The 19,803-nt window shown below is 38.3% G+C and overlaps 2 protein-coding genes across 2 annotated transcripts in view; one reads left to right on the top strand and one right to left on the bottom strand.

Moving 5' to 3' along the window:
• LOC133615477 (ubiquitin carboxyl-terminal hydrolase 37-like) overlaps positions 1-19,803 on the top strand; it is a 107,796-nt gene that overhangs the window by 40,853 nt on the left and 47,140 nt on the right. Inside the window, exons 3-7 of the mRNA XM_061974094.2 lie at positions 2,659-2,746; positions 5,958-6,136; positions 6,829-6,872; positions 7,177-7,289; positions 7,355-7,521. The gene's annotated coding sequence lies outside the window, so the exon portion shown is untranslated. The remainder of the gene's footprint in view (positions 1-2,658; positions 2,747-5,957; positions 6,137-6,828; positions 6,873-7,176; positions 7,290-7,354; positions 7,522-19,803) is intronic.
• Positions 1-19,803, bottom strand: part of LOC133615130 (uncharacterized) — a 44,942-nt gene that overhangs the window by 15,280 nt on the left and 9,859 nt on the right. The window contains exons 5-16 of the mRNA XM_061973491.1: positions 17,936-18,061; positions 14,205-14,348; positions 11,104-11,250; positions 10,887-11,033; positions 10,768-10,805; positions 10,589-10,669; positions 7,580-7,609; positions 7,335-7,497; positions 7,158-7,268; positions 6,814-6,989; positions 5,943-6,143; positions 2,629-2,832 (exon numbers count right to left, since the gene is read on the bottom strand). Coding sequence (XP_061829475.1) covers positions 2,629-2,832; positions 5,943-6,143; positions 6,814-6,989; positions 7,158-7,268; positions 7,335-7,497; positions 7,580-7,609; positions 10,589-10,669; positions 10,768-10,805; positions 10,887-11,033; positions 11,104-11,250; positions 14,205-14,348; positions 17,936-18,061 — 1,568 coding nt within the window. The remainder of the gene's footprint in view (positions 1-2,628; positions 2,833-5,942; positions 6,144-6,813; positions 6,990-7,157; positions 7,269-7,334; positions 7,498-7,579; positions 7,610-10,588; positions 10,670-10,767; positions 10,806-10,886; positions 11,034-11,103; positions 11,251-14,204; positions 14,349-17,935; positions 18,062-19,803) is intronic.

Consider the following 19,803-nt stretch of genomic DNA (forward strand, 5'->3'; position numbering starts at 1 on the left):
GACCACATAAATGATATGGCGTATGACATAGTGGGCCACAAAAATGTTGTGGTGGACCACATAAATGAGATGGCGGTCAACATAAAATGATAAAGAAGGCCACATAAGTAATGTGGCAAACCACATAAATGAAGTGGCGGACCACATACATGATATGGTGGATTTCATAAATGACATGGTGGGCCACTTAAATGAGTTGGTGCTTAACATAAAATAATGTGGCGAACCACATAAATGATGTGGCTGGTCACTTAAAATGATGTGGTGGACGACATAAATGACATGGTGGGCCACATAAATGAGGTGGCTGGTCACTTAAAATGACGTGGTGGACGAATAAATGATATGGTGGGCCAATTAAATTATGTGTCGGGTCACTTGAAATAATGTGACAGGCCACATATTACATGTGGCAAACCACATAACTGAGGTGGCAGGCCACTTAAAATGATGTGGCGGACGACATAAATGACATGGTGGACCACATAAATGTTGTGGTGGACCACATAAATGAGGTGGCGGTAAACATACATTTATATAGAAAGCCACATAAATAATGTGGCAAACCACATAAATGAAGTGGTGGACTACATAAATGATATGGCGGATGACATAAATGACAGTGGGCCACAAAAATGTTGTGGTGGACCACATAAATGAGATGGCGGTCAACATAAAATGATAAAGAAGGCCACATAAGTAATGTGGCAAACCACATAAATGAAGTGGCGGACCACATACATGATATGGTGGATTTCGTAAATGATATGGTGGGCCACTTAAATGAGTTGGTGCTTAACATAAAATAATGTGGCGAACCACATAAATGATGTGGCTGGTCACTTAAAATGATGTGGTGGACGACATAAATGACATGGTGGGCCACATAAATGAGGTGACTGGTCAGTTAAAATTATGTGGTGGACAACATAAATGACATGGTGGGCCACATAAATGAGGTAGCTGGTCACTTAAAATGATGTGGTGGATGACATAAATGACATGGTGGGCCACACAGATGAGGTGGCTGGTCACTTAAAATGATGTGGTGGACGACATAAATGACATGGTGGGCCACATAAATGAGGTAGCTGGTCACTTAAAATGATGTGGTGGATGACATAAATGACATGGTGGGCCACACAGATGAGGTGGCTGGTCACTTAAAATGATGTGGTGGACGACATAAATGACATGGTGGGCCACATAAATGAGGTGGCTGGTCACTTAAAATGATGTGGTGGACGACATAAATAACATGGTGGGCCACATAAATGAGGTGGCTGGTCACTTAAAATGACGTGGTGGACGACATAAATGACATGGTGGGCCACGTAAATGAGATGGCTGGTCACTTAAAATGATGTGGTGGACGGCATAAATGATATGGTGGGCCACTTAAATGATGTGGCTGGTCACTTAAAATGATGTGGTGGACGACATAAATGACATGGTGGGCCACACAAATGATGTGGCTGGTCACTTGAAATTACGTGGTGGATGACATAAATGACATGGTGGGCCACTTAAATGATGTGGCTGGTCACTTAAAATGATGTGGTGGACGACATAAATGACATGGTGGGCCACATAAATGAGGTGGCTGGTCACTTAAAATGATGTGGTGGACGACATAAATGACATGGTGAGCCACAAATGAGGTAGCTGGTCACTTAAAATGATGTGGTGGACGACACAAATGATATGGTGGGCCACATAAATGAGGTGGCTGGTCACTTAAAATGATGTGGTGGACGACATAAATGACATGGTGGGCCACATAAATGAGGTGGCTGGTCACTTAAAATGATGTGGTGGACGACATAAATGACATGGTGGGCCACATAAATGAGGTAGCGGTCAACATAAAATGATGTAGCAGGCTACATACATAATGTGGCAAACCACATAAATGAGGTGCCGGGCCACTTAAAATGCGGTAGTAGAAGACATAAATGAGATAGTGGCCCACATAAATGAGGTGGTTGGCCACATAAATGACGCGGTGGCGCCGTAGCATTTAACATAAACTAATGAAAAAGGCCACATCATGTGGGGAACCACATAATTGAGGTGGCAGACCACATAAAATGATGTGGCAAACCACATAAATGAGGTGACAGTCTACATAGAAAGCTGTGGCAGGCCACATAAATAATGTGGCGAACCATGAATGGCGTGACAGACCATGTAAAATAAAGTGGCAGGCCACTTAAAATGATGTGGTGGACGACATACACGACATGGTGGGCCACTTAAATGATGTGGAGACCACTTAAAATGAGATGGCAGACCACATAAATGAGGTGGCGGTCAACATAAAATGACATGGTAGTCCGTTTAAATATAGTGACATACCACATACATGAAGTGGCGGATCACATAAATCTATTGGCGGACGACTTGAAATTAATCGGCGGACCATTTAAAATGATGTCACCTGACTTTGACACCTGTGTTCAAGATCCTCCTGAGAACAAACATCTTTTTGCAGCAAACATTTCTGCGGGGGCTATTTATTTATTTTTGTCTGAGTTACGCAATATCCTCTTTATGCAAAGATGTCCACTGCAGAGGACACTGACTCTCAGAAGGATCTACTGTACATGCGAATGCGTTTGTGCGTACCTCATGCTCAACATATCTGTCGTTCCACAGCAGCAGGATGTGCGACAAGGAGACGTTGAGGCACAGATGGAGACGAGCCGTGTTGTCGATTTTGGGATTCCAGCTACACAGCAGAAAGGTGAGGATGGCCAAAGCAAAGAAGAAAAGTCCAACTATGACGCACACTCGGTTCAGCCACTCTAAGAAAGAATCCTCCAGTGGGGGCTGTGAGACAACAACAACACCCGCTATGACCTTGGGAACCTACGTGTTATTGTTCTTTCATACATATATACAGCCGTGGTCAAAAGTTTACATACACTTGTAAAGAACATAATGTCTTGAATTTCCAATAATTTCTACAACTCTTATTTGTTTGTGATAGAGTGATTGGAGCACATACTTGTTGGTCACAAAAAACATTCATGAAGTTTGGTTCTTTTATGAATTTATTATGGGTCTACTGAAAATGTGAGCAAATCTGCTGGGTCAAAAGTATACATACAGCAATGTTAATATTTGGTTACATGTCCCTTGGCAAGTTTCACTGCAATAAAGCGCTTTTGGTAGCCATCCACAAGCTTCTGGTTGAATTTTTGACCACTCCTCTTGACAAAATTGGTGCAGTTAACCTAAATTTGTTGGTTTTCTGACATGGACTTGTTTCTTCAGCATTGTCCACACGGTCCACACAGTCAGGACTTTGGGAAGGCCATTCTAAAACCTTAATTCTAGCCTGATTTACCACTTTTGACGTGTGTTTGGGGTCATTGTCCTGTTGGAACACGCAACTGCGCCCAAAATCCAACATCCGGGCTGACATTTTTAGGTTGTCCTGAAGAATTTGGAGGTATCGCCTCCTTTTTCATTGTCCCATTTCAATTTTTGTTTCATCTGACATCACATGGACAAAGATAAGACCTTCTGGAGGAAAGTTCTGTGGTCAGATGAAACAAAAATTGAGCTGTTTGGCCACAATACCCAGCAATATGTTTGGAGGAGAAAAGGTGAGGCCTTTAATCCCAGGAACACCATACCTACCGTCAAGCATGGTGGTGGTAGTATTATGCTCTGGGCCTGTTTTGCTGCCAATGGAAGTGGTGCTTTACAGAGAGTAAATTTGACAATGAAAAAGGAGGATTACCTCCAAATTCTTCAGGACAACCTAAAATCATCAGCCTGGAGGTTGGGTCTTGGGCACAGTTGTGTGTTCCAACAGGACAATGACCCCAAACACACGTCAAAAGTGGTAAAGGAATGGCTAAATCAGGCTAGAATTAAGGTTTTAGAATGACCTTCCCAGAGTCCTGACTTAAACGTGTGGACAATGCTGAAGAAACAAGTCCATGTCAGAAAAGCAACAAATTTAGCTGAACTGCACCAATTTTGTCAAGAGAAATGGTCAATAATTCCACCAGAAGCTTGTGGATGGCTACCAAAAGCGCTTTATTGCAGTGAAACTTGCCAAGTGTCATGTAACCAAATATTAACATTGCTGTATGTATACTTTTGACCCAGCAGATTTGGTCACATTTTCAGTAGACCCATAATAAATTCATTAAAAGAACCAAACTTCATGAATGTTTTTTGTGACCAACAAGTATGTGCTCAAATCACTCTATCACAAAAAAATAAGAGTTGTAGAAATTATTGGAAACTCAAGACAGCCATGACATTATGTTCTTTACAAGTGTATGTAAACTTTTGACCACGACTTTATATATACATACAGGTAAAAGCCAGTAAATTAGAATATTTTGAAAAACTTGATTTATTTCAGTAATTGCATTCAAAAGGTGTAACTTGTACATTATATTTATTCATTGCACACAGACTGATGCATTCAAATGTTTATTTCATTTAATTTTGATGATTTGAAGTGGCAACAAATGAAAATCCAAAATTCCGTGTGTCACAAAATTAGAATATTACTTAAGGCTAATACAAAAAAGGGATTTTTAGAAATGTTGGCCAACTGAAAAGTATGAAAATGAAAAATATGAGCATGTACAATACTCAATACTTGGTTGGAGCTCCTTTTGCCTCAATTACTGCGTTAATGCGGCGTGGCATGGAGTCGATGAGTTTCTGGCACTGCTCAGGTGTTATGAGAGCCCAGGTTGCTCTGATAGTGGCCTTCAACTCTTCTGCGTTTTTGGGTCTGGCATTCTGCATCTTCCTTTTCACAATACCCCACAGATTTTCTATGGGGCTAAGGTCAGGGGAGTTGGCGGGCCAATTTAGAACAGAAATACCATGGTCCGTAAACCAGGCACGGGTAGATTTTGCGCTGTGTGCAGGCGCCAAGTCCTGTTGGAACTTGAAATCTCCATCTCCATAGAGCAGGTCAGCAGCAGGAAGCATGAAGTGCTCTAAAACTTGCTGGTAGACGGCTGCGTTGACCCTGGATCTCAGGAAACAGAGTGGACCGACACCAGCAGATGACATGGCACCCCAAACCATCACTGATGGTGGAAACTTTACACTAGACTTCAGGCAACGTGGATCCTGTGCCTCTCCTGTCTTCCTCCAGACTCTGGGACCTCGATTTCCAAAGGAAATGCAAAATTTGCATGGTTGGGTGATGGTTTGGGGTGCCATGTCATCTGCTGGTGTCGGTCCACTCTGTTTCCTGAGATCCAGGGTCAACGCAGCCGTCTACCAGCAAGTTTTAGAGCACTTCATGCTTCCTGCTGCTGACCTGCTCTATGGAGATGGAGATTTCAAGTTCCAACAGGACTTGGCGCCTGCACACAGCGCAAAATCTACCCGTGCCTGGTTTACGGACCATGGTATTTCTGTTCTAAATTGGCCCGCCAACTCCCCTGACCTTAGCCCCATAGAAAATCTGTGGGGTATTGTGAAAAGGAAGATGCAGAATGCCAGACCCAAAAACGCAGAAGAGTTGAAGGCCACTATCAGAGCAACCTGGGCTCTCATAACACCTGAGCAGTGCCAGAAACTCATCGACTCCATGCCACGCCGCATTAACGCAGTAATTGAGGCAAAAGGAGCTCCAACCAAGTATTGAGTATTGTACATGCTCATATTTTTCATTTTCATACTTTTCAGTTGGCCAACATTTCTAAAAATCCCTTTTTTGTATTAGCCTTAAGTAATATTCTAATTTAGTGACACACGGAATTTTGGATTTTCATTTGTTGCCACTTCAAATCATCAAAATTAAATGAAATAAACATTTGAATGCATCAGTCTGTGTGCAATGAATAAATATAATGTACAAGTTACACCTTTTGAATGCAATTACTGAAATAAATCAAGTTTTTCAAAATATTCTAATTTACTGGCTTTTACCTGTATATATATTTCAATACCTCCACAATCTGTAGGATGAGGGAAAATGTGGAGAGATGAGAGCAGCTGCACACTGTGAAGTTTGCGTTTGAGTATGCAACCCAGCATCCATCGACAGACCATCTCATATTTTTGGTTGCCTCGTTGCTTTTTTCACTTCCTTCGTCTTCTCCTGCGTGCTCCCAGTACACGCATGTCACCGAACCAGATTCAGGTAAGATCTGTTTAAAAAAAACAAAAAATTAAAAAAAAAACCTAACCGTGCATGTCAAAGACTAACAAATATAGTGGTATCTCGGGATATGAGTTTCATTCATTCTGTGAACCTGAAAAACTTGTATTAATGAATGTAACAGCGTCCTATGTCAGAATTAATTAAAATCCATGTAGTCAATGCTGGGTCCCCTAAAAATGCATATTTAGATTTTTTTTTGCCAGTTTTTTTTTGCCAGGGCATAAAACAAAATAAAACTTTGTATCGACACATAGCTCTGAAGTTGATCCTGAGATTTAAGCATTGAAAAAAAAAATAATATATGACTTATTTTTAATATTTTTATGACTGGAACACTTGTATTGTGCTGGTTTTGAAAATGAAAAATATAAAAATGTCCCCCGCATGCTTTGATTTTTCATTGGCAAAATTTTAAACACCCCTAGACTAAACGGTCGGCCATGTTTTTGATGATTTCTTTCTTTAATTCTTCTCTCCTTCATACTCATTTTCTTCTTCGTTCCAATGGTTGGAAAAACCAATCGATGTCTAACCAGTAGGTTCTTACAGAGTTGACCATGACATTTGGTAGCCGAGAGAAAGCTCGAAAACCCCAAAACTCATAAGCCGAGGTACCACTGTAGTTAAAAGAAACGTCTTGTTCTAAAATGAGACACCTTCTTGTGTTGAAGGGTGAAGTTGACCGGCTCGGTGAGGTCGGTGTTGTTCACTGAAGGTAAGACCGCTGTGATAACGTCCGAGTACATCTCCGTCCTGTTCTCGCTTTCAAAGTACTGATGACTGAGAAGACTCTCCATGCCGTTTAGTGTCATAAAGGCCGCTGCCGCAGAACCTGGTCAGGTCCGTATGATAAAACACAATGTTTATTCAGTTTACTTAAAACTCATGTAAATTAAGATCTCATTGTGAGAACCAGAGTCCTCTGCAGTGTCACTATGAAAGAAAGGGAAAACAATGGGGAATCCAATGCATACCACATCATGTCATGCATGTGTCTCACCGTTGTTGTTCTTCGCCAGACCTTCTAGGTTTATTTGCATGATGTTTCCATTTGCTGAGAGATGAGAAGAACTTCCACTACTCTCAGGTCCAAATATCTCAAGGGTTAGATCTAGCCCACACATTTAAGGAGGTATGAATGTTGTGAAACAATAATAGAACGGTGAACATCGCTTACCCACGGTTGTGCTGTTCAAGGTGGTTTTGGTGTGGTTCTGACCCGGCGACACCATGGCGGTCACAAGGCGGTCCGAGATAGCGAGGATCTTACTTCCAGTCTCTGCGTCTCCTTCGCTTTTCACCTTGATGGTTTTGGCCTGGGGTCCAACTCCTGACACCTCCTTGAGGACATGTTGACATGAAAAGTAAGTTTCCTACAAATAGCAATGAAAGTAGGTTAAAAAAAAAAAGAAAAAAAAGTACCATCGATGCTGAGAAGCTGTTTGCTACTGTCTGAGGAGACGAAGAGAAAAAAGGTGATCAAATACAGCACATGGAATAAATATGTCCTCACTGTCAAATCTTAAGACTTAAAGCTTCTTTGTCTTGTACAAAACCCAAAACCAGGGAAGTTGGCACGTTGTGTAAATGGTAAATAAAAACATAATGCAAATCCTTTTCAACCTATATTCAATCGAATAGACCGCAAAGACAAGATACTTAACGTTCGAACTGAGAAACTTTCTTATTTTTTGCAAATATTAGCTAATTTGGAATTTGATGCCTGAAACATGTTTCAAAAAAACTGGCACAAGTGGCAAAAAAGACTGAGAAAGTTGAGGAATGCTCATCAAACACTTATTTGGAACATCCCACAGGTGAACGGGCTAATTGGGAACAGGTGGGTGCCATGATTGGGTATAAAAGCAGCTTCCATGAGATGCTCAGTCATACACAAACAAGGATGGGGCGAGGGTCACCACTTTGTGAACAAATGCGTGAGCAAATTGTTTAAGAACAACATTTCTCATCCAGCTATTGCAAAGAATTTAGGGATGTTACCATTTACGGTCTGTAATATCATCAAAAGGTTCAGAGAATCTGGAGAAATCACTGCATGTAAGCAGCAAGGCTGAAAACCAACATTGAATGCCCGTGACCTTCGATCCCTCAGGCGGTACGGCATCAAAAACCGACATTAGTGTGTAAAGGATATCATCACATGGGCTCAGGAACACTTCAGAAAACCACTGTCAGTAACTACAGTTGGTCGCTACATCTGTAAGTGCAAGTTAAAATTCTACTATGCAAAGCGAAAGGCATTTATCAACAACACCCTGAAAGGCCGTCGGTTTCGCTGGGCCCGAGCTCATCTAAGATGGACTGATGCAAAGTGTAGTCTGACGAGTCCACATTTCAAATTGTTTTTGGAAACTGTGGGAGTTGTGTTCTCCGGAGCAAAGAGGAAAAGAACCATCCGGATTGTTATAGGCGCTAAGTTGAAAAGCCAGCATCTGTGATGGTATGGGGGTGTGTTAGTGCCCAAGGCATGGGTAACTTACACATCTGTGAAGGCATCATTAATGCTGAAAGGTACACACAACATATGTTGCCATCCAAACAATGTTATCATGGACGCCCCTGCTTATTTCAGCAATACAATGCCAAGCCATGTTTTACAACAGCGTGGCTTCATAATAAAAGAGTGTGGGTACTAGACTGGCCTGCCTGTAGTCTAGACCTTTGATTGATTGATTGATTGAAACTTTTATTAGTAGATTGCACAGTACAGTACATATTTCGTACAATTGACCACTAAATGGTAACACCCGAATAAGTTTTTCAACTTGTTTAAGTCAGGGTCCACGTTAATCAATTCATGTCTCCCATTGAAAATGTGTGGCGCATTATGAAGCCTAAAATACCACAACGGAGACTGTTGAACAACTTAAGCTGTACAACAAGCAAGAATGGGAAATAATTCCACCTGAAAAGCTTCAAAAATTGGTCTCCTCAGTTCCCAAACGTTTACTGAGTGTTGTTAAAAGGAAAGGCCATGTAACAAAGTGGTAAAAAATGCCCCTGTGCCAACTTTTTTGCAATGTGTTGCCATTCAATTTTAAGTTAATGATTATTTGCCAAAAAAAAAAATTAAGTGTCTCATTAAATATCTTGTCTTTGCAGTTTATTCAATTGAATATAAGTTGAAAAGGATTTGCAAATCATTGTACCGTATTTTTCGGACTATAAGTCGCAGTTTTTTTCATAGTTTGGCCGGGCTCCAGTGCGATTTATATATGTTTTTTTCCTTCTTTATTATGCATTTTCGGCAGGTGCGACTTATACTCCGAAAAATACGGTATTCTGTTTTTATTTACAAATTACACAACGTGCCAACTTCACTGGTTTTGTAGATTAAAACAGAAATGCGGCAAAAGATATATACTCATAATAATAATAAATTTTTGAATGGACTGTAAGTGTTTGCGTACTAATAATTAAGGGGTTGGAAACAGAATATTTCCAATGTGTGTCTATAATGGTTTTTTTAATTATATAGTTTTTATATTTTACTATTTTTACATAATATATTGAATGCTGAAATATGCTGTCATGTTATATGCTACAAAAATCCAGTTTAGTTAAATACATAGATTAATTATTAAAATTATATATAATATTTGATTATTATAACTATCATTTATCATTTATCTATTTTTTTTTTGTTACAAAATTGTGTGAATGCTGTGATATAATCTTACGTGCTACAAAAATTTAGCCTCAAAAGTTTAATTTAATGAGGGTGATTTTTATATATATTTTTTTAGTTTTTAGAATAATTATTCTAATTACATATCATATTGTATGAATTTATTTTTATTTATTCTTTTTTTCCACATACTGTAATTGTATATGCTTCAAAGATTCAGCCCAAAAGGTCTAATTTGATGAGTGTAATTGTTTAACCATTTTTAGCTTATACAATGATTTTTATAATTATATGATCTATTTAATTGTATTTTTTTCCATTAACATTTAGCAAATTTCTAAATATGCTGTAATTGTACAGTATATGCCACAAAAGTAAAAACAAAACAACATTGATTTTATTAAGGCAATTTGCATCTTTTTTTCAGTTCATAGAATAATTATTACTATTATATATAATATTTTACTACTTTTATTATTTTGGATTTTTATTCGGGGTCGCAGGGGTGCATTATATGCTTCAAAAATCTACCCCAAAAAGTATGTTTTGATGAAGATAATATTCAGAAATGCTTTAGTTTATAGAATAATTTTAAAAATTATATATCATATTTTTTCCCCCCCCAAAAAAATATAAAATGCTTAGATTTGCTGTATTTGTATGCTCCAAAAATGCATAACAGCATATCAGAGCAAGACAATACATGTTTTGAAGCACACTAGCATTAGTTTAAATACTAGCGGGATAATATTGATTATATTTTGTTGTTTCGTTGTACTGACTGGTCCTGGCAAGATGATGTCGTTGTTGCTGACAAGTTGTTGGTCCATGTTGTCCAGAAAGGTTCTTTCTTTTGTGCGACCCTGCAACATATACACTTACTTATATACTAACATGATGGAACAGCTTTCCTATTTTTAATGTTCTTTCTTGATTATGTCACCTCAAAAACGTCACTTACCACTGGAGGCTTTATCTCATCGAGAATATCATGAAGACCTACCAGAGAAATGATCATATTCCATATGTGCTGCTCTTTGAACAATAATGCTATCTTAGTTTAGTGTATTCAAAGGTTACTTTTACAAAAGGAGACACCAAAAATCCATATTATCCCAGTGGTGGGGTAGAAGCCATCTGGACAGGAACAATAGAAGGTCCCCAGTGTATTAGTGCACACGGTTCCCTTCCCGCAGATACCAGGTGTCTCGCTGCACTCGTCTATGTCTATAAAACAGGGAAAAAGACACAAATTAAAAATATAGTAGATATCGAGTCCTTCAAGTGGTGCATTCACCTGTGCATGGGTTAACATTGCTGGCTATCACGTTTGGGTTGTTCGCCCGGTAACCACGGAAACAGGTGCAGATGTATGACCCAACCGAGTTGGTGCAGTTGGAGTCAGGACCGCAGACGGTGGCATCTTCAACACACTCGTCAATATCTGAAACATAAAAGAAAAGAAAAATCAACCGTAGCTGCCAAAAAAACACTTGACTTTAGATCAGGGGTCTCAAACGCACACATGTTGATGTCATAGTTTAGTGTAATTGGGGCACCATAATACAGTAGTTAAATTAAAAATGGTAATCTTGAATCTCGCTTAAAACTAAGTGTGTCCTGGTACAACTTTTTCACTTCCGATATGATATTGGAGCCACAAATTATAGTGCATACCCATATTTTGTAGTGTGGCGTTTACGGTAAGGTTTCCATCCATCCATCTTCTTCCGCTTATCCGAGGTCGGGTCGCGGGGGCAGCAGCCTAAGCAGGGAAGCCCAGACTTCCCTCTCCCCAGCCACTTCGTCCAGCTCTTCCTGTGGGACCCCGAGGCGTTCCCAGGCCAGCCGGGAGACATAGTCTTCCCAACGTGTCCTGGGTCTTCCCCGCGGCCTCCTACCGGTCGGACGTGCCCTAAACACCTTCCTAGGGAGGAGTTCGGGTGGCATCCTGACCAGATGCCCGAACCACCTCATCTGGCTCCTCTTGATGTGGAGGAGCAGCGGCTTTACTTTGAGCTCCTCCCGGATGGCAGAGCTTCTCACCCTATCTCTAAGGGAGAGCCCCGCCACCCGGCGGAGGAAACTCATTTCGGCCGCTTGTACCCGTGATCTTGTCCTTTCGGTCATAACCCTAAGCTCATGACCATAGGTGAGGATGGGAACATAGATCGACCGGTAAATTGAGAGCTTTGCCTTCCGGCTCAGCTCCTTCTTCACCACAACGGATCGATACAGCGTCCGCATTACTGAAGACGCCGCACCGATCCGCCTGTCGATCTCACGATCCACTCTTCCCTCACTCGTGAACAAGACTCCGAGGTACTTGAACTCCTCCACTTGGGGCAAGATTTCATTCCCAACCCGGAGATGGCACTCCACCCTTTTCCAGGCGAGAACCAACGGTAAGGTTTGATCAAGTAAAATTACTTCGAAACAAAAAATAGAAGATATGAACAACACTAATGCTTTTGAAGTGGAGTAGTATTTGTTTTATTTTTTTTTGGCAACACTTAATGGTCATGATAATTCATTAAAATAGGTTTATAACACAGTAAGTCGAATAATGCGGACACGTTTGTTACTGGATACTTTCTTGTACGAGTCTGTTGGTAATATGCGACTATGATTATTTGGTACTATTGACAGATGTTTTAAACTGCAATATTGTTCAATGAAGGGCACTTATTATGTACGGCAAGCTTGTGTGCTATTGTGTGCTTAGCTGTTGGGTAGCTGCTCGCTCCTAGAAGCCTATATAGCCTACCATGTACAAAACCCAAAACCAGTGAAGTTGGCACGTTGTGTAATTCGTAAATAAAAACAGAATACAATGATTTTCAAATCCTTTTCAACTTATATTGAATTGAATAGACTGCAAAGATAAGATATTTATTGTTCCAACTGAGAAACAATTTTGTTTTTTGCAAATAATCATTAACTTAGAATTTAATGGCAGCAACACATTTCAAAAAAGTTGGCACTGGAGCATTTTTACAACTGTGTTACATGGCCTTTCCTTTTAACAACACTCAGTAAACGTTCGAGAACTTAGGAGACCAATTTTTGAAACTTTTCAGGTGGAATTCTTTTCCGATCTTGCTTGATGTACAGCTTAAGTTGTTCAACAGTCCGGGGTCTCGGTTGTAGTATTTTAGGCTTCATAATACGCCACACATTTTCAATGGGAGACAGGTCTGGACTACAGGCAGGCCAGTCTAGTACCCGCACTCTTTTACTATGAAGCCACACTGTTGTAACATGTGGCTTGGCATTGTCTTGCTGAAATAAGCAGGGGCGTCCATGATAACGTTTCTTGGATGGCAACATTTGTTGCTCCAAAACCTGTGTGTACCTTTCAGCATTAATGGTGCCTTCACAGATGTGTAAGTTACCCATGCATTGGGCACTTATACACCCCCATACCATCACACATGCTGGCTTTTGAACTTTGTGCCTATAACAATCTGGATAGTTATTTTCCTCTTTGGTCCGGAGGACACAACGTCCACAGTTTCCAAAAACAATTTGAAATGTGGACTCGTCAGACCACAGAACACTTTTCCACTTTTAATCAGTCCATCTTAGAAGAGCTCGGGCCCAGCGAAGCCGGCGGCGTTTCTGGGTGTTGTTGATAAATTACTTTCGCTTTGCATAGTATAGTTTTAACTTGCACTTACAGATGTAGCGACCAACTGTAGGTACTGACCGTGGTTTTCTGAAGTGTTCCTGAGCCCATTGTGGTGATATCCTTTACACACTGATGTCGCTTTTTGATGCAGTACCGCCTGAGGGATCGAAGGTCCATAATATTATTGCTTACGCGCAGTGATTTCTCCAGATTCTCTGAACCTTTTGATGATATTACGGACCGTAGATGGTGGAATCCCTAATTCCCTTGCAATAGCTGGTTGAGAAATGTTGTTCTTAATCTGTTCAAGAATTTGCTCACGCATTTGTTCACAAAGTGGTGACCCTCGCCCCATCCTTGTTTGTGAATGACTGAGCATTTCATGGAAGCTGCTTTTATACCCAATCATGGCACCCACCTGTTCCCAATTAGCCTGTCCACCTGTGGGATATTTGCAAAAAATAACAAAGCTTTCCAGTTCGAACGTTAAGTATCTTGTCTTTGCAGTCTATTCAATTGAATATAAGTTGAAAAGGATTTGCAAATCATTGTATTCTGTTTTTATTTACCATTTACACAACGTGCCGACTTCACTGGTTTTGGAGTTTGTCGATGACAAACGTTTTCATGTGGTTAAATGGACTCACCAGGTCACTGACTTTGAGACCCCTGCTTTGGAGGATGACCATTTTGAATAGACTATAGCTATCCTATTTGAAGTATGAATTTAATCTCTGTTGTGTTCTATCCACACAGTGTAGGTTTACCTATACAATTATTGTTCTGGTTGGGTGGCCGTTCTTGTTCAGTTGGAAAGTAGCCCAGCTGGCACGTGCAGGCAAAACTTCCAAGTGTGTTGGTGCACCAAGAGCTTGGACCACAGAAGTCGGCTCTGGAACATTCATTTATATCTGACAATGAAAGAGATGACACGGAATATTAAAACATGGGAAAATTGATCTTTTTATGACTATACACAAACTGTTGCTGACTACCACAAATTATGTTTCATTAGAACATGTAAATGATTGGTTCAACATGATATTTAATGGGTTAGTTGTGTATCGGCATTACAGGGTAAAATTTAAAACAGAACAATAAATTGTTGTCACGTAACAAGAAAAAGTAGTGATATTACAAGAAGAAACTTGTCATTTTCCCTCAATATTATTAAAATGTTACAGCTTAGATGATGACTTTGTTGTTGTTTTTTGTATATACAACTGTATTCTTGTAAAATATATAACATGACTTTTAGTAAAGCTTTTTATCTAAAATTTCCAATTTTTCGACTGTATTCTTGTCATTATTTGACATTTTTTCTTGTAATATTAAAACTTCACTTAGTATTTTTATTCAGGCAGTGCCATTACTAGTTTTCAGGAATGGGATTTAGACATTAACTAATATAATAATAATAATAATGAACATAATAACATTACAATCTGTCATGTCTGTGTGATCATGTTTTTGTCTTAGTCATGTTTTATTTAGTTATTGGACTTTTTAGTTTCTGGCTTTTCACTCCCTTGTCTTGTTTCCATGATTACCCATTAGTTTCACCTGTTCCACGTTTGGACTCATTGTGCACTCTTGTTTGTCACCATAGCAACCATTAGTTTTCACCTGTCACGTCCCGCACCTGTTTCACGTTTTGAGTCGTTAATCATGTCTGTAGTATTTAAGTTCATTGTTTTTCAGTTTGTCTTTCTGGTGACATCCTCGCATTTATGCTTCTGCGCACTCTCCACACCCTTATGACCCTTGCTACTCTTTTTTCATGCCGGTTCCATGCCAAGTAAGTTTTTGTTTATTAAGCCACAGTTAGTGTTTTGTTTAATTGTTCATAGTTTCTGCCAATGTGCAAGTTCTGTGTTTATAGTCTAGTTTTGTACCTCTGCCCCTGTGCGCGCCTTTTGTTTGAGCTTTTTTTGTAGTTTTAGTGTTTAAATAAATCATGTATTCCCCTTCACGCCACGTATGGTCCAAATCTTTTGCACCTCGGGAGAACAAACCACGCCATAGTCCAAGTCGTGACACAATCTTAATATTGTAAAATTATGAAATTATTCTTGAAAGATTCTAACTTATTTTTGTAATTGGGCTATTGTGATTTATTTTTCTTTTAAAATGATGGCTTTTGGAAAAATATTCTATTTTATATTTGTTATGAGTCTATTGCAATTTTATTATTGTAAAATTATGACTGTTTTCTGGAAAATTCGACCTTGTTTTTGTTATGGGCCTATTTCAATTGTATTCTTTTAAAATTAGGATTTTTTTTTTTTAATCAATCAAAGTTTATTTATACAGCCCTAAATCACAAGTGTCTCAAAGGGCTGCACAAGCCACAACGACGTCCTCGGCTCAGTTAAAAAAAGCAACCTTATTTTTGGTATGATTATTTTTTCATGTAAAACTAGATAGTCAGGCCCAGAACCAATAATCGCGATAAACGAGGAATAGATGTGTGCTAGTGTCTGAAATTTTGAATATATTTAATTTTGAAAATCCTTGACATTGTACCTCTAATTGTTCGTTATATTATGGTGATCTTAAGATTTCAATACAGATCCAACATTAAAATACAAACAGTCATTCATTATTGACAGACCTTGACAAACTGGAGTGTTTCGTATTACTGACTTTATTTTATTCAGACAGTGCCATTACTAGTTTTCAGGAATGGGATTCAGACATTAACTAATATAATAATAATAATGAACATAATTACATTACAATCTTAATATTGTAAAATTATGAAATTGTTCTTGAAAGATTCTAACTTATTTTTGTAATTGGCCTATTGTGATTTTTTTTTTCTTTTAAAATGATGACTTTTTTACAAATATTCTATCTTATATATATATATATATATATATATATGTCTATTGCGATTTTATTCTTGTAAAATTATGACCGTTTTCTTGAAAATTCTACCTTATTTTTGTTATGGGCCTATTTCAATTGCATTCTTGTTGAAATTATGAAATTGTTCTTAAAATGATACCATATTTTTGTTATAGGCCTATAGATATCTTTTTTTTTGTTATAGGACTATTGCAATTGTATTCTTAAAAAATGATGAAATGTTTTCTTGAAAATTCTACCTTATTTTGTTATTGGCCTATTGTGTTTTTGTCTTGTAGATTTTTTGTTTTTTTAATTCCAACTTATTTTTGTAACAGGCCTATTGTGATTGTATTTTATTTTTTTAATTACGGGTTGCACCCTGGAAATTCGACATTATCTTTATAACGGGTCTACAGCAATTTTATTCTTTTAAAAATTAGGACTTTTTTCTTAAAAAAAATCTACCATATTTTTGGTATGATCATTTTTTCTTGTAAAACTAGATAGTCAGGACCAGAACCAATAACCGCGATAAACGAGGAATTGTGTGCTATGTGTGTGCTAGTATCTGGAATTTTAATCATTTTGAAATATATTTAATTTTGAAAATCCTTGACATTTTACCTCTAATTGTTTGTTGTATTATGGTGATCTTAAGATTTCAATGCAGATCCAACATTAAAATACAAACAGTCATTCATTATTGACAGACCTTGACAAACTGGAGTGTTTCGTATTACTGACTTTTTTATTTTATTCAGGCAGTGCCAGTTTTCAGGAATGGGATTCAGACATTAACTAATATAATAATAATAATGAACATAATAACATTACAATCTTAATATTGTAAAATTATGAAATTGTTCTTGAAAGATTCTAACTTATTTTTGTAATTGGCCTATTGTGATTTTCTTTTTCTTTTAAAATGATGGCTTTTTTACAAATATTCTATCTTATATTTATAAGTCTATTGCGATTTTATTCTTGTAAAATTATGACTGTTTTCTTGAAAATTCTACCTTATTTTTGTTATGGGCCTATTTCAATTGTATTCTTGTTTAAATTATGAAATTGTTCTTAAAATGATACCATATTTTTGTTATAGGCCTATAGATATCTTTTTTTTTGTTATAGGACTATTGCAATTTTATTCTTATAAAATTATGATATTTTTTCTTGAAAATTCTACCTTATTTTGTTATTGGCCTATTGTGATTTTGTCTTGTAAAAGTTTAGGTTTTTAATTCCAATTTATTTTTGTAACAGGCCTATTGTGATTTTTTTGTTGTTGTTGTAAAATTATGGGTTGCAGCCTGAAAATTCGACCTTATCTTTATAATGGGTCTACTGCAATTTTATTCTTTTAAAAATTAGGACTTTTTTCTTGAAAAAATCTACCTTATCTTTAGTATGATAATTTTTTCTTGTAAAACTAGATAGTCAGGCCCAGAACCAATAACCGCGATAGACGATGAATTGTGTGCTATGTGTGTGCTAGTGTCTGGAATTTTAATCATTTTGAAATATATTTAATTTTGAAAATCCTTGACATTTTACCCCTAATTGTTTGTTATATTATGGTGATCTTAAGATGTCAATGCAGATCCAACATTAAAATACAAACAGTCATTCATTATTGACAGACCTTGACAAACTGGAGTGGCGTTCCTTACAATCTGGTAACCATTGAAGCAATCGCATTTATAAGTTCCTGGCTCGTTGACACATTGTCCATCGTCGCCGCAGACGTTTTGAAGACACTCGTCGATATCTTGCAGCAGGAAAAGAACAGGAGAGATCAGTTTCAGGTGACCTTATTTGTACCTGTAGGTCAGTGACGTGCGGTGAGGTTCATGGCTGGTGAGGCGCTGACTTCATCACAGTCAGATTTACAAACATATGAACCCTAAAGAGTATCTTATCTGATTGGCAGCAGTTAACGGGTTATGTTTCAAAGCTCATACCAGCATTCTTCCATGCTTGGTACTCATGCATCAAGGGTTGGAATTGGGGGTTAAATCACCTCCCAGGGGGTGAGCAAGGGGATGGGTCAAATGCAGAGGACAAATTTCACCACACCTAGTGTGTGTGACAATCATTGGTACTTTAACTTGACTTTAACTTTACACATACAATTACAAAAAAGCACATTTAAATTAAAAAAAACACGTTATTATGGTCTTACCTTTACTTATAAATGAAGTCCATGCGCAGCTCCTTTTGAACAAAAGCATTGATAACTTGTTTATAGAAGTTTTCCTTATCTTTCTTCAGTTTTAAAAGTCTCTCTGTCTCGATGGAGATCTTTTTAAGTATTACCTCCTGCTTCGATTGAAAGTCCAGTTTAGAAAACTGTTTTATTTTAGATATGTAATCCTCCATGTTAAGAGGCCAGGCAAGAGGAAAAAATAAACGATCGCTGCTAACTGTTGCTGCTTGTTGTCACTTCTTCTGCAGCCGAGTAGTCGCAAAAATGATCTCTGGGATCACTACCGCCCTCTACCACCAGGAGGCGGGATTACTGCGAGCCTCACCCAGTGCGTCTTTTGCAGCCGTTTTATGATTGCTCAGCACAAGGAATACGTTACAGAGGTGGGACCAAGTCATTGTTTTGCAAGTCACAAGTAAGTCTCAAGTCTTTGCCCTCAAGTCCGAGTCAAGTCCCGAGTCAAGACAGGCAAGCCCCGAGTCAAGTCCAAAATCAAGACTGGAAAGTCTCAAGTCAAGTCCTAAGTCCTGCATTTTGAGTTTCGAGTCCTTTCAAGTCCTTTTAACCACAGACTAATATATTAACACAGATTGTGTATGCTTTTCAAACGCTGTATTTATTAATAAAACAAGTGCATTTTAAATTGCAGGAAAGAAAATTGTGCTGACATTGCACTTTATAATAGCACTATTAACCAGTCATTTTAAACATTAACTCATTCCTTTACAGAACAAACACATTGAAAAATAAAGTGCAAATGTACTTATTTGTACAAAAGTGTTAACATTGAAAAAACATGACATATACGTGAACATAACAAAAAAGTTGTACTTTTTATATGTCAGGGCCCTATGCTGCATTGCATTTGCAAAAGACCAAATTAGCCAAGAGTCTGTCAGTCATTTGTGCACGATGGGGGCGTAGTATGATGCCACCATGGCTGAAAACTCGCTCCACTGGAGCACTGGAGGCAGGCACTGCCAAGACTCTCATGGCCACTCGGAACAGTGAAGGAAGAGTCTTCATGTTCAATGCCCAGAACAAAAGGGGAGAGAGAGTTGTTTTGGGTTGGTGCACTACTTGTAAGTGTATCTTGTGTTTTTTATGTTGATTTAATTAAAAAAAGAGGGAAAAAAAAAATTATTTCTTGTGCGGCCCGATACCAATCGATCCACGGACCAGTACCGGGCCGCGGCCCGGTGGTTGGGGACCACTGAGGTAAACAACCAACAGTATGTCAGAAAGCTAGCTAAAACGGTACACATATTCATAATATAGTATACATTTTAACTGACCTTTATTTT

The sequence above is a fragment of the Nerophis lumbriciformis genome, linkage group LG22 (assembly GCF_033978685.3).
Source record: "Nerophis lumbriciformis linkage group LG22, RoL_Nlum_v2.1, whole genome shotgun sequence".
NCBI classification, from domain to species: domain Eukaryota; kingdom Metazoa; phylum Chordata; class Actinopteri; order Syngnathiformes; family Syngnathidae; genus Nerophis; species Nerophis lumbriciformis.